Here is a 27,013-nt window from a genome sequence, read left to right on the forward strand (position 1 = left end):
TTAAGAAAGTTCAGTGATCATGCTTTTAAATAAATACATTTCATTCTGACAAAAAGTATGTGATTACTTGACTAATGTTTCTTCACCTCCCACTAATTTAACCAGAAATCAACATTTTCTCTGAAATAAGCCTTAATTCTTTGTTTTGTGGACAAGATTTTTAGACTCTGTTTATAGAATTGCTGGCACTTCAGCTCACAGAAGTTAGTTAATAAAGAGAATGACCTTTGGTAACATGTACAACATTAATTCCTTCTGCATCTACTCTCCCCAAAATGGCAGGCTTTTGCAAAAACCTGTTTGCAAGAAATTCAAAAGTTCATCTGTGGGGAAGAAACAGCATCATATTATATAGAGCAAGCAGTTTATATTCCATATTATGTTTTGTCTTTTTAAGGATATTCGACACCAATCAGAGTCTTGGGTATCTATATTATAAAAATGGTGAGGCTAAAGATGACTGCTTTACTAGGTAGTCCTATCCCGCAGTAAATAACGACTCTACTCCACAGTCAATACCTCTACCTATTTCATAGAATCAAAGCCCTAGATGATTTTGACACACCAATTCAAACTCATATAGACATGCATAAAAAAATAAAAAAGGGCCATACATATTAAACTTTTGAATGAAATATTGATGGTCATAGAGTAAGGTTTATTTTTCTGAAAACATTTATAATTCAGCTTATTGTAGTATATATCTAGCACAACCAGTTGAAAAGCATCGTACACATTTTTCTATTGCCCTATCACTAATTATCCCCAACTGAGTAGCTTAAAGCAATGTCCTTTTTTTTTTTTTTTTTTTTTTTAAACTAACAGTTTTGTAAATTTTGTAAAATTCAGGTGTGTAGCATGGTTGGGTTCTCTGTTACCATCTGAGTTTCTGCTGGGCTACTTTTCTTTTTTGAGGTTCAAGGGAATAATCATTCAGGCTGTGAGATGAATTCAGTTCCTTCTGGTTACAGCATCAAGTTCCTCTTCTTCTTGCTGGCTGTCAGTCAGGGACATTCTTATAAGCCATAGGAATTGCTAATCACATAGCTCCTCCATCTTTAAAGCTGGTAATGGAGAATTTCTTACATGGCAAATCTCTCTAGCTTTGGATTTTTGACTTCCTTTGTTTCTGAGCTTGACACCACTGTTATAAAACACCATCATCATCATCAGGGTTTCTGAGAGTCAGGCTTTTAAGGCCATAAGTCAGGCCGTAAGATAGGTCTAATTGTGATTTGAGCTCAGGATCTCCGCCATTGTGTTCTTGCTGCCCGCCGGAATCAGGAATATGATGGGTCATCTATTTTGATGTCCTTAAATTCTCAGTAGCACTCCAGAAAATCCCCTTACATTCTCCGAGTGAAGGTTAAGCATTCTGCGGCGGGGAACTCCTGGAAGGGTCAATACAGTCTCATCCCCAATGCTCTGATAAGTTCTAATGACCCGCAGGCAGGGGACACCTAGTCCAATTTGGACGGATCAAGAAGACATTCACGAAGATGTGAGCCCTGGCTGGGTAACTGGATCCACAGGAGGAGGTGACCAAGTGAAAGAAGGAAGACATTCTAGACAGAAGGGATCACATGGTTAGCGCTCTGAGACGGAAAAGAGCAGTGTGGCTATGGAAGCGGGAAAGAGTTCAGGGACATAGCAGTGTGGCTATGGAAGTGGGAAAGAGTTCTTCAGGGACATGGTTTTGCTCTATGTAGTATGCAGCTCAATCACACCCCACATGGGGGACAGATCTGGGCAGACTGCAGGCAGAAGGATGAGCTAGAATGTTACTAGAGTCTGCAGAGAATATGGCCAAGGCATAGGCATATACAAGTCCTCAGACCATGGGACAGAGAAGAGCAGTGCATGGCCCCCAGCCTTAGAGGGACAGGACGGATTATAGTGCTGCCAGACCAAGAGCATGCACAGGCCGAGACCTGAGGGATGGGCAGAGCCACGTAATCCTAGCTGGCCAGGGGGTGAGAGTGAGCTACTAAGCAAAGGGATCTGATCATGACCGTAAATAAAGGGCATCATCTGGATGAGTAATGTCCCTGACTCAGGTCTGGCTGGTTCTGAGGAATCCGGGAGAAAGGATGGAACCAAACTTTCTCATGGGAAGAGAGCAGGTTCCAACAGCATGGAAAGGATTGGGCTGGAAACAGTGAGGAAAGCCAAGATCGGAAGGATATAAGGCACATGGTGGGTCTGCAGATGCAGGAAGAAGCACCAGTAATTCCTCTGTAGAAGAATAGTAACACTTAACCCGCTCATTGATCTGAATTCTGGAAGCCTCAGCACCCACGTGGATGTTCAGCAAAGTCTGTGAAGAGTCAGAGAGCTCACCATGTTCCTATTTGTGCTACGTGTGCCCTGGCTGCCTGGATGCAGGAGGTGACGAGCTATGACACGGGCAGCTCCTGACTCCCCTGCTCCAACCTCTCCATGTTCTCACGTGTCCACTCGTGGACTATTACACTATAGACTGCTACAAATGCACACTAATCAAAGTTTTTCAAAGAATTTCAAAGGTCAATGTGACGGCTAGGAAGAAGGTCTTAGGAATCAGATAGAGAATTTCCTATCATCAGTAAAAGGCAGGCAAACACTAAACTCTATTTACTAGTCATTTTTACCACTTACATTAAAAAGTCTGAAAGACACTTGATTTTCTTTCATTTCCTCTAAGAAGCTCTCTTTTCCCCTCCCTAGTATCCCTAAGAATTAGGAAACAACATCTAAAGTATCAAAGGCATCTTTACCTGTTCTCCCTTTTCAAAAAAATTGTTTATATTCTATTTTTAACATTTTAAAAAATATTCCTTTTGATGTGCTAACCAGGTTAGTCTATTGTGCTTAATAAAGACTGGAATTTCCAAAGGAGCATTTCTGAAGCCAAGCAAACAACTAGGCTATGATAAATAAAGGAACAGTGGAAGCTACGTATTAGACTTTCCTCCAGTGAATTATCAGTAAATTGCTTGTATTATTCAAGTGCAGATTCATACATTAGAGATTTCCAATATACAAAATAATCAGGCTTAATGAAAACTGACATCATATCACTATCTGGCAAGGAGAAATAATTAGGTAGTGTCATCTGCACTTAACACTATCATTTAATACATTTTTTTTTTAAACCCAGGATTATTGTGTATCATGGGCTGAGAGCCAGGGGTACAGGATATAGAATAAAGAATCAGAAGTTGTCGGGGCTAATTTTCCTGTCTACTTCTGTAGCTCAATGTGGGTTCCATCCAAGATACCTTGGATGGAAAGAAGATACCTAAGGAAAGAAATCAATTCAATCAAATCAAATGAGGGAGGAGGAAAGTTCTTAAGAATTAAAAAGGTAGGCTCATAGAGGCAACCTTGGAAATGCAGCCAGGTCGAATGGTAAGTGAGCTAGCGTCTTTATCCTTCAGGAACAACAGAGCCTCTCTGTTGGGCTACTATCTGTCACCACGGTCCCCTCCACTGGCTCATAACCCACACAGCCACCATCTCCTACTGCCTGCCATCAGAGGTCACCCATTTTAGGACACTTATTTCATCTTCTCAAGAGTAAGACCAATTTCTTACAAGTCCGTCACTGGATGAATCAGATTATTTGTTTCTGACCCAATCAGAAGTTGGAAATTGAAGCACAGGATGTAATATGGCCCCTCAGACCTGTGCCGAGCTGGGGCTGGGGAGGGGAGGGGATGAAATGAAATAAAAGATGTATAGTGTGCAAAAATATCACACAGAAAGGTAGAAATAAGAATGGAAAAAGGTAATCTGACCAATAGAGAAACAGTGGGTTTCAAAGCAAAACAGATGTCGATTCAGTGGTGTGTGTGGACCTAGGAAGCTAACAGTCTTAGCTTCTCAGGAAGTAGAAAAAAAACCTCACCCTTAACCAAAAGCTTTTAAAATTTAAAAAAAAAAAAAAAAAAAAAAGAATCAGATTGGGGTGGTGGGGGGCGGTGTATACCCTGTGCCTTGGACTACAAAAGAATTCAAGACCCAATTTGCACACTGGTCTTATTCCAAAATGTGGTTACAATTTGGCTATTACAAATTCTTAATACTTTTTCTTTAAAAAAATGATGTTCAGTTAGCCAGTGGATAGTAAGGAACTTATGATGTAAGGGACTTATGATGAGCATTGGGCGTTATATGTATGTGACGAATCACTAAATTCTACTCCTGAAATTAGTATTCCACTATACATCCACTAGAATTTAAATAAAAATTTGAAGAAGGGAAAAAAAAAGCTCTTCAAATATGCCCAACTACATGGAATGAATCAAATACACATTTATAAACATTATTTTTCTCCTTGCCTCAGTCTTACCATCTTCAACCAGTCAATCTTCTGAAAACGATTCTGAGTAAACACGATGCACTTTTTTGTTTTGTTCTGTTTCGGTTTTGGTCCATTCTCCTCTGGTTAATTTGGGTGTTTGGCTAGTCAGTTTGAGGAATCACAGCTACTTATAACCTAGGTACTTGGATGCAGAGGTAGATACGCTCCCACGGGTCCAAAATAATGTTGCAATAGAAAATGATATTCTGTCCAAGCAGGCTAGTCTAACAAGAGTACAATGATATCCATGTAGATTCACCATTGTTAAGGAGAAAAAAAAAGAACAATGTTTAAAAGACTGATGGCAAGTGACTCGAATAGGAAACATTCTGACTACAATTGCACTCTTACAATGACAAAATATGTTAGAGCAAAAGATACAAGGACATTTTAATTCTTTTGTCACAGCAGGTGGCTAAGGGATCACCAGACTCACGCTCCTCTCCGAGCACAGAGGCCGTGGCCCAACCTCCATCTATGAGAGGCCACATGACTGGTTTGTACCAATGGACTGTACGTGCAGGGATGCAATGGACAAAACAATGACAGTGAGGTCATAGGGGATGGCGGAGCCCTCAAGAGAGAAGCTGGTCCTTAATAACCGTGGGAGGGAAAGCAGAGAAGCAGCCCCCTGACTATCACCCACTACCTCTACCTTTTGCATGAAGGAGACACAGCTATTAAGTCACTACAACGTTGGAGTTGACCTGCCACAGCAAGTTTCCTTCACGAAGACACCTCCCTTAAAATGTGAACCTCAAAAACATGACATAGAACAAGATAACAGGAAAGTACAATGCATCACTGAAAATGACAGTTGTGTAACTTTGTTTCTTTCACACAACACACACACACACATACACACGTTTTTAACATGAAAACATGGTCCTAGAGTCGATAATTTATTTTGTGGTCCAGTGACTATGTTTTGTTTTTAAACATTTTCAGACCTCAAACCAACCCCTCATTGAATAATATTCTCTCTATGAATTCAAAATATTTTTACCCAGGAGAATTGCATGCGTGGCTGATATTTGAGGTACAATTTTGCAACTCAGTATCACACAGTAGCAAACGAGACAGGTGACATCGAAATGTTCTCTTTCATTTCAGGAACCTGCACCTCTGGCTCATTTAGGAAAAAAAAAAGAACTGAACTGAGAGACTGTGATATGGCATCTCCTGATTTTCCAGAGAGTTGACTCAATGCAAAGCCTTCCTTTGTGCAAAATTACACGTAATTTGCATTCAGGTCAGGTGTTAATTTTGTTAAAAAGAGTTTCAAGTACAAATCAGGCCATTTTGGACAACTTTTGAACATCTTAAATCAGATTGGTTATAATTCCCTTCCAATGTCTCACTGAATGCTCCAAATCCACTGCCAGGTTTGTAAGGAGAAGATAAACACCACAATCTCCTTTCCCTGGCAGCTCCCAGCCCAGAAGTGTAAGGAGGCAGGGTGCCCAGTACCTGATGCTGCTCATGCTGCCTGTCTCTGATCCAAGCTTGCATCGCTCCAGTTGGCTGGCGACGATCTGGCGTTCTGCCTCCAGCTCTCGGGTCAGTCTCTCAAACTGTAATTCCTGAAATAAAGCCACCAAAAAAGATTAATTCTATCATCCACTTTGCAACGTGGAATTCACATCAAAATGATGTGGTGGTCAAAGGGGAAAAATGACATTTGCTGAGATGCTGAATTTGAGAAGCCAGGGATGTCACTGTGAAATCCAAGAGGGATTTGCACTTCAGATGGATCTGAGTATGTATCAGAGTCCTGGGGTCTGCTGGCTGAAGTGATTTAATCTTTGTAAGTATCAACTTACAACATCATCTGTAAAATGGGTTGACAATATTTATTTCCTAACGTCGGGGGTAAGGATTTAATGAGGCACCAACCATGAAAAATCAGCCTGGACTATTTGGCGGATGGCCAGCACCCGACAGATATTAATTCTCCTCCATTAAAATTGTAACATTCAGTAAAATGTTAAAAGAAACAGCTTTTCTATCATTTGGAATACTGTGTTTATTCCCCATAGGCCTTCTAGCTGCCTCTCTCTACTAATTCGACCCTAACATTACTTGTTACATATTGTTGACTGAAGAGAGATCACGCTTAAACTTCTGCTTCTGTAGGCTTTAAACTTCAGCAGAATGGGAATGATACTGATCCTTGATAGCCTAATTACTAAGTGAATATCCTTTGAGATATTTGCTCTATCACCTTAAAACAACCCAATTAAACCAATGAAGAACACTTCTACAAATCTGCCTGAAATCCACTGTTAAAGGACCAACGTTAATGAAGAATAATTCAATCAGTATGTCAAGTATCTTAGCTGTTCCAATTATAGGACTTTTGTACCACATTTTAATCTTTGTCTTATTTTTCCATGCACTTAAGTTTTTTTAATAAACATAATTATAGCAAAGCAAGTATTTTTTTAAAATATTTTATTAATTTATTTGAGAGAGAGAGAGAATGAGAGAGAAAGGGAGTGTGAGAGGAGAGAGGCCAGAGGGAGACTGACCTGGGACTGACCTAGGCTGAAGGCAGTTGCTTAACCAACTGAGCCACCCACGCACCCCCAAAGCATGTATTTTAACTAAAAAAATTCAGAAGAAGTTTTTACAACATAATCAAACTACATTTGATTTCTTTAAAAAACAAATTACTGGGGCGCCTAGGTGGCTCAGTGGGTTAAAGCCTCTGCCTTCGGCACAGGTCATGATCCCAGTGTCCTGGGATCGAGCCCCGCATCAGGCTCTCTGCTCAGCAGGGAGCCTGCTTCCTCCTCTCTCTCTGCCTGCCTCTCTAACTACTTGTGATCTCTGTCTGTCAAATAAATAAATAAAATTTTAAAAAATAAAAAATAAATAAAAACAAATTACCTGCACAGTTTTGTTTGGGGTATGGGAAAACAAAAATGCTGGAAAATACTGACAATAAAGGTCAGTGTGGGAGAATGAAAACTCCTAACATTGCAAAGATTTGTCTTCCCAGGAAAGAGGAGTTTATTGTTTTTGCTATCCTGAGACACTCTTGGGTGATAAACTTTAAAAAGTAGGATATGGTGTGTCCTCCACATATATTAAAAATTCCTTTGTTCTTTTCCACAAGAGCAGATTTCTTTTCTGTTAACATTATTTTCGGGAACTAAGTAAGAAACACTTTAAAAGGGGACCCGGGATGGCTCAGTCAGTTAAGCATCTGCCTTCAGCTCAGGTCACGATCCTGGAGTCCCAGGATGGAGCCCCACGTCAGGCTTCCTGCTCGGGGGGAGTCTGGTTCTCCCTCTCCCTCTGCTTCTCCCCCTACTCATGCACTCTCTCTCGTTCGCACACTCTCTCTTTCAAATAAATAAATGTTAAAAAAAGAAACATGTTACCCACGAGAGCTCAACTTTTCCCTTTCAAGTTCTAAAACTAAGGAAGCATGTTGTCGTGGGAGCTCACATCTTTATCCTTACATACTCTGAAGGACAGCAAAGATTATTTGTAAGGAAAAAATACCAACACCTCTGTCAGAATGCATGTTGTGCCCCTAATCTCTGCTTCTTCTCCCAGAAAGTTCTACAGTTTTTTTTTTGTTTGTTTTTTGGGTTTTTTTTTTTTTTTTTTGGCAATTCCTTTCCACAAAATTATGCAGATTCTAAAAGATTTTCATGTCTAGGCTTTATAATATATTTTATCTAGAATCTGTCCTAACAGAAAACCAAGCTATCCCTTTAGAACGGTATCACCTTAAAAACAATACTTAAAGATCATATAGAATCCCTCATAGGTAGATGGGAAGTCATTGTGCGTGTGGGTGTGGTCTCACTGCACGTTTCCTCCACATCAGGGTTATGGAGGGAAGTGACGAGACACCCTCACCCAAGCTGCCTTCCAAACACTGAGTCACAATTTTCAGGCTCCTTATCACTTTGGGTAGATCCGCATTTCCATCTGGCATCACTCCTCTGTCTGAGAGACTTCCTTTTCATGTTTCCTGGAATGTGGTTCTTTCGGTGATGAATTCTCTCAGCTTTACGTGCCTAACAACACTATTTTGCCCTCATTTTTGAAAGACGTTTTGTCCTCTTGTTTATTGTTTCTGACCAAAAAAAAAAAAAAAAAAAAAAAAACTATGGTATTCATGTATTTGTCTATACAGTGTCTTTTTTTCTCTGCCTCCATTTAAGATTCTCTCTTTATCCCTGGTGAACAACCTGATGACAACGTTCCCTACTATAGTCTTCCACATGTTTCTTATGCTTGGGGTTCACTGGGTTTCCTGGATCTGCGGCTTTCTTTTCCATTAGATCTGGAAAGTGTTTAGTCGTCGATTCCTCAAACGGTTTCCCCTTTCGCCACTGACATCCCTCCTTCAGTGACTACAATTACATACATATTAGGTCACTTGGAATAGCCCCACAGCTCAGGGATTCTTTGCTCATTTTTCCATTGGTGTCGAGTTAATCACTCCTCCCCCCTACAGTATCTGATCCACTATTATTCTTGTCGAGTATATTTTTATCTCAGACATTGGTGAGTCAAACACCTCTAGAAGTTTCACCTGGGTCTCTTTTATATCTTCCATGTCCCCAATGTTATGAACACAGGGAACATACACACAAAACCTATTTTAATGTCCCGACTAGCTAACGCTAGCATCTGGCTCAGTTTCAGCCGACTGATTTTTCCCCTCAGAACGGGCCCTGTTTCTGCCCCTCCTCACGTATGGTGATGTTTGGTTGAACATAAAACATTTTGAATTTTACCTTATTGTGCTCCGGGTATCTTCATATTTCTACAGATATTTTAAGTTCTGTTCTGGGGCACAGTTTTTTGGATGCAATTTGGTACACTTGGGTCTTGCATTTCAGATTTGTTTTGGGGAGAGAGAGCAGCATTTTGTCCTCGGCAAATTCCTCTACTTTACCTAGGGGGATCCTTCTAAGTACTCAGCGTCCAACGGATTCTGGGTTTTCCAGTTAGGCTGGTAGGTGTGGGCACGTACTTCTGGCCCCTGGTTGGTAGTGTTTCCTCCCATTCTTTCAAATGGTTCTTTCCCTGCCTCCGGCAGCCTCCTTACAGACTCAGGATGCTCAGGTCTCAAATGAAAGTAGACGTGGATCCTCTGTAGAGTTCAAGGGTTCTCCTTCTGAGCAGCGACCACCCTTCTTGTATTTTACCCCAAACATTCTAGTCCCTTTTCCTCCCTGGCTGTCAGTGCTGCCTCCCCAGTGCAGGGAGCCCCCTGGACTCTGCGGGTCTGCTTTTCTACACTGTTGTAGCTGGGGAAATAGGAGGCTCACCTTTTTTGCTTTGTGTCTCTTAGAAACCACCTTCTTCACTCTTTAAAGTTCAGAGTCCTGAAAGCTGTGTTGCATATTTTCTGTATGTTTTGTTGTTTCAGATGGGAAGGTACCAGCAGGCTCCTGTTATTCTACCTGAGCTGAAACCTGGAAGGTTTTTAGGAATTCGCAATTTTCTTTCCTGTTTGATGTATAAAAGGATATTTTCTGCTATATTTAAAAACTCATATTAAATGAACTACTAACCAGGCAAATACTTAAGCTTTTACATGTTCTTTTCAATGTTCTTCACTAGTATAGGATTAAAAATAAACAGCTACCTTTGGGTGACTGGTTTGTTTCATTTATTACGATGACTTTTTAACTGAATTGACATTTTCTTTATTAAGGAAATGGGTATCAGTATGTTCCCTTTTTAAAATAGCCACTCAATAAATGTTTACTTTGCCATCCTGTATATGAACCAAGAAAGTAATTAAGTGAATTTTCCCCTGTGCTTTGCTAAGGAATACATAGTAAATGTCAAAGTCCTCAAGGAGAAAGAAAGTTTCTCTTCTTCATCTAAAATCTTGTATTTTATTCATATAACAACACGAAACATAAAAATAAAATGGGAAATAATTTTTTATTGAGTACTCACTATTGCGTGCCTAGTTTCTAGGACCATATATGAGGCAGAAATTTTCCCTGCTGTGTTGCTGATGTATCTAGTGTCTAGAGCAGTTCTGGCACATAGTTGCTGCTCAGTCAATACCTGTTAACTATATACGTCTTCATGGACCCAAGTGCTCTACATGTATTACCTTGTATATTCATTATAACACTGCTATTTCCTATGGTTTCTTTTTTTTCCCCTTACTTTACAAAAATGTTAAGGTGAAAGGCTTAGCCTTGGCCGAGAAAGAAATTCTTCCTTCAAAATAGCAAAGAGAATGAGATAAAGGATGTTGTTTAGGAGGTCTGGACATATGGAAGGGGTAACATTAAAGAAGTTAATGAATAGTGGTTGGACTAAATCTTCCCTGTATTTTCAATTCTTTTGTTTCAGAGGCCATAGCAGTCCATTAACATAGAGGGTATGTGATGTCAATATAAACTATCAATTTCATTCATACTCAGATTAAGACCTGTTATTTAAAGAATTTTTATTTCTTCGAACTGTAGAGACCAGAATCTGAAATGCCTTCTGCTTTTTGCTCACATTACAGTCATTTCCTACTTTACCCCAACTCAAGGGTCTAAAGGCTTATGGGGAGGGCTGTTCTCACCATAATATATCACAGGTTGGAAACTCTCAGGACCTATGATGCTTGGAATTGGAAACTGACCTTAGAATTGGGAGCTAGAAGAGCTGCAACTGTTCTCAAACTCAGAGATGCATGTGGCCTAACAGCACCCACAAAATCACCTAGGGCATCATCACAACAATGAATGAGCTTCCGCTCCACTGTGGCTGCGTAAGCTGTGGTGTAGGCGGAAAGACGACATTCTCCAGTTCTGACTCAGTTTGACGTCTGGAGGGATGACCGACCTCTCAGAATTGAATAATTCCCTGGGTTTCTTAGAGACTTTGAGGTAGAACATTCAGGAGACAAATGTTACTAATAAGGCCAAGTGAGTAACCAAGAAATCAACTGGAAAAATAAAAGTATGTGGATAAATTTCATGAAATTTGTAATACCAGTTACAAGTGAATATGTGTTACTAAATTAAGTCAGCGAAGGGGAGACCTTAAGGAAAGATAAGAAGAGTGAAGAAAGGGGCACGTGGGTGGCATAGCTGGTTGCGTGTCCGGCATGGTTTTAGCTCAGGTCGTGATCTTGGGGTCATGAGATCAAGCCCACCTCAATGCACGTTCAGTGTGGAGTTTGCTTGAGATGTCCTCTCCCTCTCCAGCGGCCCCTCCCCCACTTCATGAGTGTTCTCTTTCTCTCTCTCAAATAAATAAATAAATCTTAAAAAAAAAAAAAAAGAAGAGTAAAGAAATGTCTTTGGAGATTTTGGATATGGAGTGTAGAAGGAACAAAAGAAGCATAAATAAATAAATAAATAAAAAGGAGAATCATGGTGGGGCAATGACCACTAGCCTGGTCTTCTCCTGGGAAGTTTCGGCGCAGAAGTGGTGGTGTAAATAGGGCTCTAAAAAGTGAAGACACCAAAACCACGGGAAACAAAAGCAAAAGTAGATAAGCAGGACTACATGAACCTGAAAATCTTCCTTTCCTTCTAGCAGAGGAAACAGCCAACAGAGTGGAAAGACAACCTATAGAATACAAAAGGAGCTCATACAACTCAGTACCAAAAAAAAAAAAAAAAAGGGACAAAGTACTTGAATTGACATTTCTCCTAACAAGACACACAAGTGGCCAACACGTATATAAAAAGATGCTCAATATCACTAATCAAGGAAATACCAATCAAACCCATAATGAGATATCCCTTTACACCTGTTAGAGTGGCTGTTCTCAAAGAAAACAAAAGATAACAAGTACTGGCAAGGATGTAGAGAAATCAAATGCCTACATGCTGTTGGTACGAATGTAAACTGGTGTGGTCACTATGTAAATAGTGAGGAGGTTCCTTAAAATATTAACAAAAGAATTACCGTATGATCCAGGAATCCCACTCCTGGGTGTATACCCGCAAGAACTAAAACCGGGATCTAGAGGAGATATCTGCACTCGTGTTCACTGCAGCACTAGTTTCGTTTTGTTTTAAAGAGGAAGAGGGAGGGGAGGGTGAGGCAGAGGGAGAGGAGGGAGAGGGAGAGAGAATGCCAAGCAGGTGCCACACCTAGTGCAGAGCCCCACATGGGACTCGATCTCACAACCCTGAGATTATGACCGGAACTGAAATGAAGAGTCAGACACTTACGCAACTGAGCCACCCAGGCACGGCAGTATTCACAATAGCCAACACATGCCAACCGCTCAAATGTACAACAGACCACTGCATAATGAAAACATGGTAGATCCTTACAATGGAATATTATTTACCCTCAGAAAAGAAGGAACCTGCACCATCCACTTCAACATGGATAGACCTGGAAAACCTTTTTCCAACTCAAAGATGTCAGGTGCAGAGGAGAAAAAGCACAAGACTCCATTTATATGAAGAGTACGAAAGAGTCAAGCAGAAGACAGAACGGTGGATGCCACGGGCTTGGGAGTGGGGGAAATAGGGTATAAAGTTTCAGTTATACAAGACAAACAAGTTCTAGCGATTGGCCAGGCAACATGGTGCCTACCATTAATAATACAATGTTGTGCGCTTAAAAATTTGTTAAGATGGTATATCTCACATGAAATGTTCTTATCACCAAAAGAATGAATAAGTAAATAAAAGGGTCCTAAACTTTTGGATGGGGTGGATATGTTTATTACCTTCATTGTGGTGACGATATCATGGGTGCATGTATATGTTCAAACTCATCAAATTGTGCCTATTAAAAATAGGCAGTTTATTTTATATCAATTATGCATAAATAAAATTGTGCCCAAAAATGTGATGCAGAAATTGTTCAGAGAAATTGGGACTTCATGGGAATTAACAATAGGGTGTGGATTAAGAAGACATCCTTTGGTAAGGGAAGTTGGAAGAAAAAGCAAAGTAGTGATAGAGAAAATAAATCTCCCCACTATGTGGAAATTATCTTGTTTTAGAGAAAAAGTTTTATAAAAGTAACAGATATATGATACCAAATTTCATTAAAATTTACTAAGAGCCAAGTCTAAAGGATATTCACTCCTAGAATAGCACATCGTTGAGTCACATAACACACAAGGATTATAAGAAAAATTATCATATAGTTTCATAACTTTTTCCTAAAGAGCCTAAATTAACAATTAATAATTAATTCAGCTTAATTAAATGTAGTTTGTTAAATGTTTTTAAAAGGATAAAAGCATATAAAGACTCTTGAGGGGGCTTAGCTAACTCAGTGTGAAAACTGGTATCAGAAAACATAGTTTTATTAATTCCATCAATAAATAATTTACTTAACATTGTGAAATAGCATCAGTGGGGACTATACAAGCTGGATTTGAGAAAGTGGAAAAGTTTTAGACTGAATAATGAATTCAATAAGTATGGCTTTGCCACAATTTTACTAATATGAGAAGATGGAAAAGAGATTGGACAGATGTGGAGAATGGAGAAGATGGATGAGCTTCTAGGCAGTGGAAGACATTTAGATCTGATTGTTAGAATCCAGTGACTTAAGATTCAGACTGACTATACCAAACCCATGTAATGGGAATGTGGACTCGGAACATGTCCTGAGACACAGTCTCGGGCATAAAAACTTTTGTCAACCTCATCTCCTGTAGAGGTAAAAACTAGGGAACCAGCACCTACTCAGACGCAAAATGGCGGTGCTGTGCAGTCTCGTGTGTGCAACAGAATGGTGGCAGGCAAGCAGAAGAAATGTGATGGCATTTGAAAGGTTTGACCATGTTAGTGAAGGCCGTAGGGTTCTCTCTCTCTCGCTCTCTTTTTTAAAGATTTTATTTATTTGACAGAGAGAGAGAGAGAGAGAGAGAGAGAGACAGATCACAAGTAGGCAGAGAGGCAGGCAGAAAGAGAGGGGGAAGCAGGCCCTGCACTGAGCAGAGCGCCTTATGGCGGGGCTGGATCCCAGGACCCTGAGATCATGACCTGAGCCAAAGGCAGAGGCTTAACCCAGTGAGCTACCCAGGTGCCCCTCCGGGGTTCTCTTAAATGAGGTCTCAAAGAAGGCCTGTTAGGTTAACCTAGATGAGAACAGAAAACCTATAAATGAGCAACAGGTCTACCTTCCTTTTATGGCCAGCTGCTGTCATCTCTACTTCTCAGGAGTGTCTAATGCTACTACCTGTGATCCAATGATAATCAGTTTACATTTTTGTTCTTGTACTTTTTGTATTCCATTACAATGTTTTCTTCAAGGGTCTGTGTCCTTCCTAGACTGTGAATTTCTTAAGCAAGAGACTAGGTCTGATGTCATCATTTTATCTGTGAGAAAAATGCCTGATATACAGTTGGAACTAGGTAAATGATGAATAAATGACCCAAGATCCTGGTTTCAAGCTTCCTGGAATGAAATAGCCAAACTGATTGTCACAAAATAATTTTTCTCAAAGTGGGTATTTCACGACCATAAATGAATCTGAGAAAACTTCCATAGGACTTCGAAAAAATCAGCAGTTCTATAAAATGTCTCCATCATATGTTATTCTTAGAATTCAGTAGGCTCATTAATTGTAATAAAATGTGCAATCCTTACTTGAAAGAGCTCTTAAAGGTTTATGTAGGTGATGTTTCTTTGTTTAAACTTTGTTTTGCTTTTTTTTTTCTTCTCAGTCAGTGCCTCTTTGATTTTATACACATATAAAATATACAATTTATATATTATATATAATTATACATGTTTTATACATAATTATATGTAATTATACATATCACATATATTATATCATACACAAATGAATATATGATATAAAATATAAAAATTATATACAGAAAGAGAATCTAATGGCCACTGTATTTCTATCTGTATAAGGAAAATAATTGTCATTGCTGTTTTTCAAATCAATCTGTACATATACAAATTGAAATGGGTAAAATATTTGTCAAGTTTCTTCTTCAGAGTCAAGCACTTTTAACTCCTTTTCTGATTTGTATATTCCTATCTCCATTAACTTTCCAATATTATTATTTCTTAAGCTTTCAGTTATAGGCATCATCAATTAACTTCCCATAGTGGAAGACGAGGATTTCACTTTCTTTCCCCATCCGCCACCATGTGTAGATACTTCTCTCATCTTCCCCTGTGTTCCCCCAGCCAGCTAAACTTCGATGTTTGGTAGAACACTATCACAATGTGCATGGTTCGTACTATGACCTTTTTTTTTAACATAAATATACATTTTGTTTTCTCTAAATGAGTGGCTTGTCTTTTTTGTTACTGTTGTTTGTTCCGCTGCCTATGTACTCGTCATGAATCTAAACCAAAACTTCCCTTGATTGATATAAACTTCTCTCAATAAATCAAACACAAGAAATAATGTATCAGTTCCACCTATTGAAGAAATCTCTTCTGGTGTCTTCCAATCTGCTCTAGTCTGGCCTCTTAACCCAGCTATCGTCGTGAACCCCTCCCTTCATCTCCATCCTGGGGATTTCCTTCGTCCTTCTCTTACGTGGGTTTCCTCTTTCTAGATCTGCTGCTTCTTAATTTTCCTACTTTATTTCCTTTTTGGTAGAAAATGCCTTTCTAGAGAGAAAGAGAGTGGGAGGCTGTTTTTTGAGACCTTGCATATCTGCTAAGTTTTAATTCTACTCTCAAACTTGGTTCTAAGGCTGGTTACAGAAGAAGAGAATTCTAGGTTAGAAATAATTTTCCGTTAGAGTTTTGAGCTAGTGCTTCATTATCTCCTGCCTTCAGGTGTTGCTGTTGAAAAGTGTGAAACATTCTGAATTTTTATTATCTTTTTGTGTGAAATCTGCTTTCACTTCTCCCCAGAAAAAGTGTATCTTTTCTTAGTCTCTAGTGTTCTAAAATTTTATTGTGATATGTCTTGATATAAATCTATTTTTAGACATCTTCAGAACCGTTAGTGGGAACTTTCAATCCAGAAACTTACATTATTCAGTTCTAGGCTATTCCATAATACTACTGAAAACTTCTTAAAAATTTTTTCTTTTTTTTTTTTTTTTAACTCCTCAGATGTAAGATCTATATCAGTCGCCTAGGCTTCTTATTTAAAAGTATTTCTCTTCTAGCTGCCCATTTCTTTTATGTTTCGCTTTTACTTTCTGAAAAGGTTCCTCAATTTAATCATATAAGTCTCTAACAAGTGGTTGGTTCATTCATGTTATTATACTTTAAATTTCTAAGACCTACTTTTTTGTGCTCTGAATAGTCCTTTCCGTTATCATCCGGTATTTATTTTATGTGAAATCAACTTTTCTCTCTCTGTGATGTTAATGTTATGTTTTCTTCTCTTTGCATAGTTCCTGTTTTATGAGGGGTTTCAGTTTATTTTAGACTCTGTCTTTCATGTTACAGGCTTTCGAACATATCAAGGTCTCCAGCGGGCTTCTTCTATTTGAGTGGGAATTCAGAGAGCTGATCAGACTCTTGGTGAGTAGAGCTGGTAAGCTGTGCTCTTCTAGGAGAAGCGCTGCATGATTCTTCCATGCAGAACTCCCAGAGGAGGCTCTCTCAAGCTCCAGCTTTGAGTTTGAACATGTGTTTGCCCCTGTTCTGAAAACCGTGTAGGGGTAGATGCTGGGGGCAGGGTGAAAGGGAGAGCCTCAAAATTTAGTAAGTAAAATTTCACTTACTCCCCCTACCAATTTCCAATACCCACTTTAACGCTCTTCCTTGTACCCCTGAGTTAAGAGACTCTAATTTCATCGTCTTCAGATAATTCACCTCTAGTCTTTGCCAGTGTTGGGGGGGCAGTCTGTCTAGCTGTGTATGATAGGGTCAGGAATTTAGGGGTTCACTGATATTTACACAGATTTGCAAACAATCTCCTGTTTGTAAGTTAGACTTCATGCCCCATATGCCCACTCCCACAAACATCTGCAAGAGTTCCCTTATAAACTGGCCTATGCTCTTTCTTCTCTACTGCTTAGGACTTATTTTCTTAGATATGTAAGTTATTTACCACCTTGTCTATGTACCCTATTTTAGCAGTTCTAAGACTGCTCAGTTCCAAGATTTTTCACGCTTAATACCTCTGGGTTACTCTCTCTTAAATTGATATGACTTACATTGGATAGTATGTTATAGTTTAATTAGAAGTACTTGTTGCTTTCTCCAATGGTACATGAAGTAATTCTGAGTTGATGGCCATGCAAACATGGTGACATATCATTCTTTATTTATCCGTTCTCTAAGTTGGTGGTATTATCCCTTTTAAAAACTCTATTGCCATTTTGGTGAGGGAGCAGATATTAAGAAAGAGTTCAATTTACCTTCTTTCCCTGGAGGTCAGTTCATTTTGCTAAAAGAAATTAGAAACCTCAAGAGCAAAGGAGTAAGAGTGAACCTAAAATGCCCTTGGCCTTTGTACCTAACCCATTTGCTGAAAGCCTGAGCAAGAGTGTTTTTACGTTGTACCAGTTGGTCTTCCTACTTCCCCCCAAGCATGACCATGTCCCAAACCAGGTGTTAATACCTGGTTCTCAGAAGCACCAACGCCAACACAATCGGAGACACGTTCTGAAGCCAAATCGAAGGGAAGGTGGCACAAATGACAGGCTAATGATAGGAAGCTTACAGCAAAGTGTCCAACAAATCTGGAAGGAACAAAGCCATGATGTCAGGATGGAATGGAACAAATCAATGTCAACTGTAAGGCTGTGGAGACCTCACTGATGAGTCAAAAACTATGGCAAGAGCTGTCTGCAAAAGTTTACAGAACTGACAGATTAATGTTTTAAACAACCACAGTGTCATTCTGGGTCATCTAGCAAGACAGCAGATGACAGGAATCAGCACCCTGAAGCAGAATCATAGGCACCTTTCCAGAATGGTTTCAATAAAATAAAAATATAAAGAAACACCTCTTTCTGACCAACTCCTTCAGTCTGTAGGATTCTATTGGCTTTGTTCTAACATGTTATTTTACCAAATGCTTTGTTATCCAAATAAAGCATGTTTACCACAGTTTACTTAATTCATCTACATGACAGGACTCCATGAAATAAAGAAGGCCATAGTTCTTGGTAGTTTTAAAACGATGTAAAATTCACTGGGCTTCATAAAAAAAATTAGTGATACTATTATATTGGTGACTCTTAACTATATCCTGATAATCTCTAGATTTTTTTTTTTTTTTTTTTTGAGAGAGAGAGAGAGAGAGAGAGAGAGGAGAGCATGCTCCTATGGAGCAGGGGTAAGGGAGGGCAGAAGAAAGGGGGAGAGAGAATCTTAAGTAGGCTCCACACTCAGCATGGAGCCCAACATGGGGCTCCATCTCCATGACCCTGAGGTAATGCTCTGAACCGAAATTAAGAGTCAGAAACTCAACCGACCAAGTGAGCCACCCAAGCACCTTTAGCACTTTTAAATGCCCAGTACAGAACCCAGAGCTACAGAATAAAATTTATAGGTAATGAGGTCCTGACCCATACATCTTAAAAAGTTTCTACTAGTGATTGTAATGCCCATATCTGCTTAGGAATGACCATTCTATTATGATAGTAGCACATAAAAACAACACCCAATATTTTAAGTATTACTTACCATGTATCATATTCCCTTAAGTGCTTTACATGCATTAATTTTTCATTCCTCACACTGATCCAATAAAGTACTCCATTGTCTGAGACATCTCAACCTTAAGATATTAAGTGGCTTCCCCAAAGATTAGATGGGAGTAGAACTCAAAGGCTAGCTATAACTGTTCAGAACTCCATTGCCTCAAAAATCTAGCATTATTCAGCCTCATTGCTTTTATTGGAGGCTATAGAATCAGGAACAACAGAACTTCCTTCATGAGGAATGACTGTAGCTTATCATTTTATGCTCTCTCGTTTTTAGTTTTCCTTGCTTTTGTAGAATAAAATATTGGAATTATTATGTCCAACCACTGGAAGAATTATACTCATTGTACTGTTCATGTTCACACTATAACTGAAATATTTCCTTCTAATAATGATCCTTAACTTGCAGAGAGCCAATGTGAAACTCCGATACACCCAGTGAGGGCAATGAGGATGGGGAAAGTTATAGTGACAAAACAGCCTTCCAGTATTTAAAGGTGAAAGAGAAGTACTAAAACTCTGGGCTCTGCCAAGATCAATGACTTGCCATTTCCTCCAATGGACTTTTGCATGGGCTCACTCTGGGCCTACTGCTCCAAATATCCATTTCCTCCTCCCACTCTTCCCCTGTTCTTAAGTTTAGGAAAAATGCTTTTGACTTCAGTTTTATATGGTGTTGAATCTCAACGTTTACTTAATTACATCTGTTCTGTATGAATACATTCCTGGCCTCAAGCTCACTCCTGACACACAAGAAACGACCACCACTCTCATAGCACAACAATGCTTTATTGAATTCACTTAATTACCTGTTTGAGTTCTTTCTTGGAACATAAATGTCTTGATGGCAGGAGTCATGCCTTTATGTGATCACCTTCCTCTCACCTAATATATAGTACATTCAATAAATGATGAATGGATTGATGGATTAATGAAGTAATACATGACCTCAAAAAATGCAGTTTGGGTCAGTATGAGAAAGTGTATGGACATAGAGCCAACTCACTCAGGTGTCTGACAAAATGTGAAAGATGAGTTTAAGTGATTTTGTGGTATTTCCAATGCTAAATTTCTATATTTTTCCATGAGTTGTGCTTGTACATTCACTCTCTCTCTCTCTCATATTATATGTCTTTTGTATAACAAACTTGAATTACAGAATAAGATTTATTGCAATAATTCTATTTAGGACAGAAATGTTTGATTGACAAAGGGCCAGTATTTATCCTTTCTCAATCAATGCTTTTGTGGAAGTTAAATAGCTAGACATTCATTCTAGGGGAATAATTCTTTATGAGCTCATACACCAACAGTATTTTAAGTGACCTACTGTTAGTATTTTACTTCTTTGGCTTCTCCTTTCTTCCTGAAACAAATTCTTCTTATGGTTTTCAATACACTCTTCTCACTGCCTTCCTCCCCACCTCTCTGGCTGCCCTTTACTCAATATGGATGTATCCTATTGTCTTAAGCTACTCTTTCATTGGGATTTTTAAAGATTTCTACTTTCTTAGACTTTTAAATAATCTCATCAATCCCCACAGCTTCAATAATCAATAATGGTGTAATACAAATGGCCACTGACATCCACTCTGGAAACCCAGAGGTTCATGTCCCAAACCACATCACAGACAATCTGCAAACCTGTTCTCACCCTGTTGTTTTCCTATCTCAGTCAATAGTACTCTCATTTACCCAAGTTACCTAATCCCCAAATGTGTTTATGATTCTGCACTTTGTCCTCTCCAGCCATACACAATAAATCATTAAATACCACTGTGATATTATAATTTATAATAAGAAATACATATATTTGTTTTTCAACCCCATTTCTGTGAAAGTGAAAACCCACTTTCACAGAGTTCCTCAAACTCTTGACATGTCCTAAGGGTAAGAATGACATGGTGTCTTTTTTTTTTTTTTTATATTAATGAAATTTCAACTTTTGAACCACACCAGAAGATGGGAGTTGGTTGCCAGGAGAACCAACAATGTAACTGGAGGGTAGGAACTTTCAGCTCCAAACTCTGGAGCCTCTAGAAAGGGAAGAGGGGCTAGAGATTGTGTTTAATCACCAATGGTCAATGAGCTGATCAATTGTGCCTAGGTAATGAAGTCTCCGTAAAAACCCAAATGATGGGGTTCAAAGAGCTTCCAGGTTGGTGAACTGTGGAAATTTCGGGAGAATGACGTACTCAAAGAGAACACGAAGCTCTGACCCCCTTTTTCCCCACACTTTGCCCTGCTCTGTTTTGCTAGTGATGTCCTTTAATAATCAAGCAGTTATACAGTAAGTAAAATGCTTCTCTGAGTTCTTGAAAGCATCTGTAGGAAAATAACTGAACCAATCTATAGTTGGTCAATTCGTTAGAAGTACAGGTGACAACCAGGACTTGCCCATGGCATCTGAAATGGGTGAGGCAGGGGGGAGGAGCGATCTTGGACACTGAGTAGTTAACCCTGTGGGATACGCTGCTGTCTCTGGGTAGAACGGTGTCAGAATTAAAGACAATCAGGTGGTGGTAGATGATTACTTAGTGGGGAGGAAAACCCATACTGGAATTGAGAGTGGGAGCTGTAACCACCCAGTCTATTCTCCAATCTGTCCATTACCCTCCACGGTTACCACTCCAGTTCTAACTACCAGTACCTCTTGCCTGGAGACCTGAACATATTTTCCTAATTAGAGTGTCTGCCCCTGTTCATAACTGCTTTCAGTCTGTTCTCCATAACGTAGCCAAAAGTCATCCTTAAAAAAAATTAACACGTGTATGATTCTGTTATTACTGTACTTAGAAAATTGCAGTGACTATTTCCTAAGAATAAAAATTAATAGTTATTACATTAACCTTTCAATGGCTTAACAGTCTATAACAGTAAAGGAAATATTTATTGCCATAGGCATCATGCTATCTCCTATTAAGCCTTGATATTGAATTGAATGTGTTGAAATAATCTGATTGGTGGTCATATTTTTTTTGGTTTATAGAGACACAGGCTTTTGCAAGTTAATACAGTATTATTAATTTGAAATTACAGACATGACTTAAAATAATTAACAAAAACTGAATCCTCTCACCAGATTTTCTTCCAAACTTTACTAGTGTTTAGTTACAATTAAACAATATGTATATGCTAATTACCACCTAGTTACTTACATGTTCAAAGATATTATTACTTTTTGCTTGGCCACCAAGAAAAGAATGCAGCACTTTTCAGAGCAGGAAGGAATACTCTCTGATTTTGCAAAGAGCTTCAGTAGATACTTGCTTCTATTGGCTTAGCCCCCAAAAGTCTCTTGCCAAACTAAAAATTTACATTAAAAAACCCTCAATTATAAATTGCCATTTTCATATACTGTTACGCTGTAACATTTCCATGGTAGAATAATAAGTTTTCCATGATTTACCATATTCCTAACATAAAATTCTCTAGTGAATTTTACTGGTAGCTCTTTGAGTTGAGTGTCTATCAGTATTTCAGGACAAGGAGATGTCTTAAGTCTCTTCAGTGGCACCAATGTTCCAGCAAGTTCTCTCATTAGATCCCTAGAAATACAAGTTGGTCCCAATAGTATGGTGACACTGCTGCTTATATCTCTTTGGTACTACCACAATATCAGATACCTATGGTATATAAATGAAATGCAAAAGGAATACCACCTTTTTCACTAATACCAACCGTAGATGGGGATGGAGCCATCAATACTTGCTTGCCTGCCAGCAAACCACAGGTCTCAATTATTTCAGAGTTACTATTTTATGATGTTAAATTCCAAGGCAAAAACAATGCCACCATTTTTCACCAGATTTCTATACCACCCACAGAGTGGGTGCCAAATAAGTATTTACGGAATGAATGAATAAAGTAACAGTAGGCAGCTGATATTAATGGGCAAAGTGTTCTGCAAGGTGCTGGGTGACAAAGAGAGGAAAGACATGGGTACAAAACTGGTTCAGGTATGGATCGTGTGACGGTTAACTTTATGTGTCAACCAGACTGGGCTAAGGGATGCCCAGGTCACTGGTAAACATCATTTCTTGGGATGTCTGTAAAAGTATTTCTGGAGGACTTTGGCATTTGAATGTTAGTAGATTAAGAGGATCACTCTTATCAATGCTGTGGCAGCATCCAATCAATTGAGAGCTTGAATAGAACAAAAGGTGGAGGAAGGGCAAATTTTTTCTCTCTGTGGGCGCTGGGACATCCATCTTCTCTTGCCCTCAGTCACTGGCACTCTTGATTGTCTAGACCTTTGGACTTGGACCAGAGCTTACACCATGGTCTCCCCTCATTCTCAGATATTTGAGTTTGGACTGCAATTACACCATCGGCTCTCGTGGAGCACGAAACTTGTAGGTTGTAGGACTTCCAAGATCCATATTCTGACCCCATAATAAATCTCTTTCTAAATAGCTCTATATACCCTATTGCTGTTGTCACTCTGGAGACCCCTGATAGAGATCTTGTTGATAGATTTAAGTCTAGTAAAGGAGTTGAGGTAGTAAAGGAGTTTAGCATTTAGTAAAGCATTTAGCATCTAGTAAAGGAGTTTAGCATTTAAGGTAAAATGCTAAATTGTGATGAGACGGGTATGAATGCATTTCAAGGGCAACATCCAATTAAGGAAGATGGGAGAGAGCGGGTGAGAAGGAATTCAAGGATAATGATCCATGCACAAGGTGGCAACCTGGGGTGGGAAGTGAGAGGTACTATTTGACCCTGTGAAAAGGTAGAGGAAAAAGCATTACAAATGGAAGAAACAGCATGATTTAAAGCACAGAATTAGACAAATATTGACTGTGTGTGTAAGTGCTTCAGGGAGTAATTAGAGTACAGTTTGATTGGAATGTAGGACCAGATAGAATACTAAGGAAATTACACTGGAAGTTTTTGACTTCAGTAACAGGTTGATACTCAACAATGATCCTGATTTTCCTCATTCATTAAATATGATGCACCACTTCATCTCTTCCATACTGCAACTAAGAAACCCTCTGAAATGTTACTGAATTCTTTTGATAAGAAAATAATATCTTCTAACTGGGTGGTTTTTTTTGTTTTGTTTTGTTTTGTTTTGTTTTGTTAACATCTGAAGGTCTTTAGTTAACATGGATCCTATGTGACATCACAAGGACATCGCCCCTACTAGGATGATAGTTTGCCTGTCCCTAAATTCCCGTCTACTGCAGAGCTTCTTCATAATCAGGTAGACACAGGAAAGTCCTCTGGCACTGTGGACACACACAGCTATTGGCTCCTACAACCAAAGAAACAGTCTCATTTCTCTTCTGCTTCATTTATACTGTTGACATCTCTTCCGGTGATTTAGTGTGTGTGTGTGTGTGGTGTGTGTGTGTGTGTGTGTGTACCTTTCAGAGCTCCTGTTCCTCATTGCCTCCAGAGTGGTTTTTTAATTGCTAATGCCACATCCACTGCTGATGAGGGGCCTGAGGTTACCAGAGGGCTGGTATCAGGTAAGAGGGAGTTATTATTACAATTGTACTCTAATAGTGTAACAATTTTACTCTTTGTATAATAACAGCTGTATTGTTACTGTAATTATTTTATCTTCAAATGGCCCAGGGGAGAATATAGGATATGAAATATAATCCTTTTGTGCAAAGAAGAGGGAACTAGCAATCAGAGAGGTTAAGTGAATAATTCAAGACTACTCAGGTAGTGCTGAAGCGGAGATGATAACAACAGTGACAACTAGCCCAGTGGTCTGCCCTGTTCATACAGAATATGCATCTGTAGGTCAACTCTTGTTTTACATTTCTTCACTGCCAAGGTAGTGACATATGCAAAACATTTTTATATTAACTTCTTGCAATCCAAATGGCACACAACAGGATCTGAATCTACTCATTTCTTACAATACCATGCCTTCAATAAAAAAATACCCTCTTTACTAAAGTAGCTTCATGTCCTGAACATTTCAGTGTGGTCCATTTCCAGATCAACTTCAAAAGACTGAATTCAGACCCTATCTTCAAGCTGTGGAAATTCAGTTCTTCTCCTTTTATTTATTTTTTGAAATTCCTCTGCTGGGAATAAATTAAGTTCAGTCTAACCAGGAATATATCCATATTTGCATCCTGATAATCAAGCAAGAACTTGCAGGAATGTAGCATTGATGAATGTACCACTGTTGAGATAGTTCTTATACAATGAAGCAAAATGAAACTGTCGCCAATAAATCCCCTCCATGGTCATCACCCTTCCATATCTCCCCAATATGGGGAAGTGTCTTAATGGATGTGCATGATCAAGTTTGCAGGCTTATTTTCAGTCATAAAGAATAGTGTACCAGATGCTCCTGGTACACTGAATTTGTCACACTGTAGACAAGCTAATATCATTATGTGAGACCACAGGGGAAAAAATAAAAGATTCACATTTAATCCATATTAACTACCAGGAGACCCATCAAGGCAGTTGGGCTAGCTCATGATACAGCAGCTTCTAGCAAATTAGCAGCCCATAACAACTTAGTTATAATGAGCTGCAAGATCTTACACCATAAGCTCAACTCCATTAAAGTGAATTCAAGTACATGAATTCATGTACAGAGTATAACCTTAACATCTGTCTGTGCTTAGCCAATATTTTGTTTATGCCTTTTTAGGAACAGCCAAATTATCTTTGTGTCCCCTGAAACTGGGGACTGTAATTTCCATCAGGTGCAGTTTTTACCTGATGGAGAGGGCAGAGCTAATGAATGCCAGCGTTCCTGGCTGCTGAGACAGGCGGCAAGCTGCTAGGATTCCAGCAGCTGTTGGGCACGTATTAGGTCCATTTTCTCCAGAACACTTTCCCCTGGCTATTCAAGTGGGAAAAGCAGTAGTCCAGACAGAAATCAAATAGTCAACAAGATATGCATATTTAATAAATACTGCAGAACTTGAATTTAGTTAAGAAAAATGAATTATATCCTACTAAAGGCAGCATGGAGAACCTTCCCATTTTGATAAACTTAGGCCATTATTTTCCTAGAAAAGCAGTGTTCTCCTTCTTTTCCCACAGTAGCATGAATACCCTTTAGGGATCTAGGAACTACTACTCTTAATAATACTAATAATACCACTATTATAAGGACTATTATTTCTGTTGTACAGATGAGGAAAGAGAAGAATAGATCATCTGGAGTTGCTAAGTTAAGGGACCAGACATTCAAAGTATACTTAGGTTATGGTCCATTGAGTTTATGACAGGATGAATATGTACTTAAGAATCTAACGTCCCTACTCCCATTCTGTCTTATGTGTTTATTTACAAATTACAGTGACTGTCCATTAATATAACCTAAGATTACATTAGCTTTCATAACTTTGCCAAATAGTTTCCTGATTTGAAATGTGAATTCAATTAAACCTTTAGTGCTTTTGTCCTAAACTGCTACAAAACCAGACTTCCATACATGTTAGATCTCTGTGTTTGATAACTTTGAGCCCACAGACAAGGGTAGACATGTTTTCAAATTTTCAACTTTTTGTTTTATCTCATATTTTTTAGGATTTTAGACTTTTCTTGAATCTAATTCTGTACAAAGTGTATGCATATTTTATTAGCCTTGAAAACCTGCAGATTCTCTAAGCTTGCTCTGAAGACATCAGCCCAGCCCAATTTTTTGATTATAGCTTTGAAAAGAACGTACATCGCTCACTGCTTTTCCACCAGTCTCCCTTCCTGTTGAAACCATCGACTAAACAGTGAATCCAAAGGGATGTATAAGCACATGCATGCCTGGTACAAGTCGTATACAAAGATCAACATAAGCCTTCGATTGTCTTCTAGTACCTAGAGGCAACGCACTGTGATCTCGACACTGTCTCATTGGCCCCCTAGGTGCAGAATGCCTGCAGGTAATTATGTGCTCATTACAAATTAGGAACAATCCTTCATGACTGCATGATCATCTTTATCAACGATCTCAAATCTGGTTATAATCAAGACAGGAGGGTCCTACAAGGACCACGGCTGAGCTGGAACAAACATTCCTATTCTAATATCTCAGCTTCTGAATCTGAATGATTGTTAACTTCCTGACACTGTTGAGCTGTGCGGCTCAGTCAGAGCAACACTGCTCTGAAGCGGGGTGCACAAG

General features: G+C 39.1%; 1 protein-coding gene across 4 annotated transcripts in view; it reads right to left on the reverse strand.

Moving 5' to 3' along the window:
• Positions 1-27,013, reverse strand: part of CTNND2 (catenin delta 2) — a 915,285-nt gene that overhangs the window by 572,425 nt on the left and 315,847 nt on the right. For all 4 annotated transcript variants that reach the window (XM_047730983.1, XM_047730982.1, XM_047730984.1 and 1 more), the window contains one exon: positions 5,816-5,928. In XM_047730983.1, coding sequence (XP_047586939.1) covers positions 5,816-5,928 — 113 coding nt within the window. The remainder of the gene's footprint in view (positions 1-5,815; positions 5,929-27,013) is intronic.

This window comes from Lutra lutra, chromosome 5, assembly GCF_902655055.1.
Source record: "Lutra lutra chromosome 5, mLutLut1.2, whole genome shotgun sequence".
NCBI classification, from domain to species: domain Eukaryota; kingdom Metazoa; phylum Chordata; class Mammalia; order Carnivora; family Mustelidae; genus Lutra; species Lutra lutra.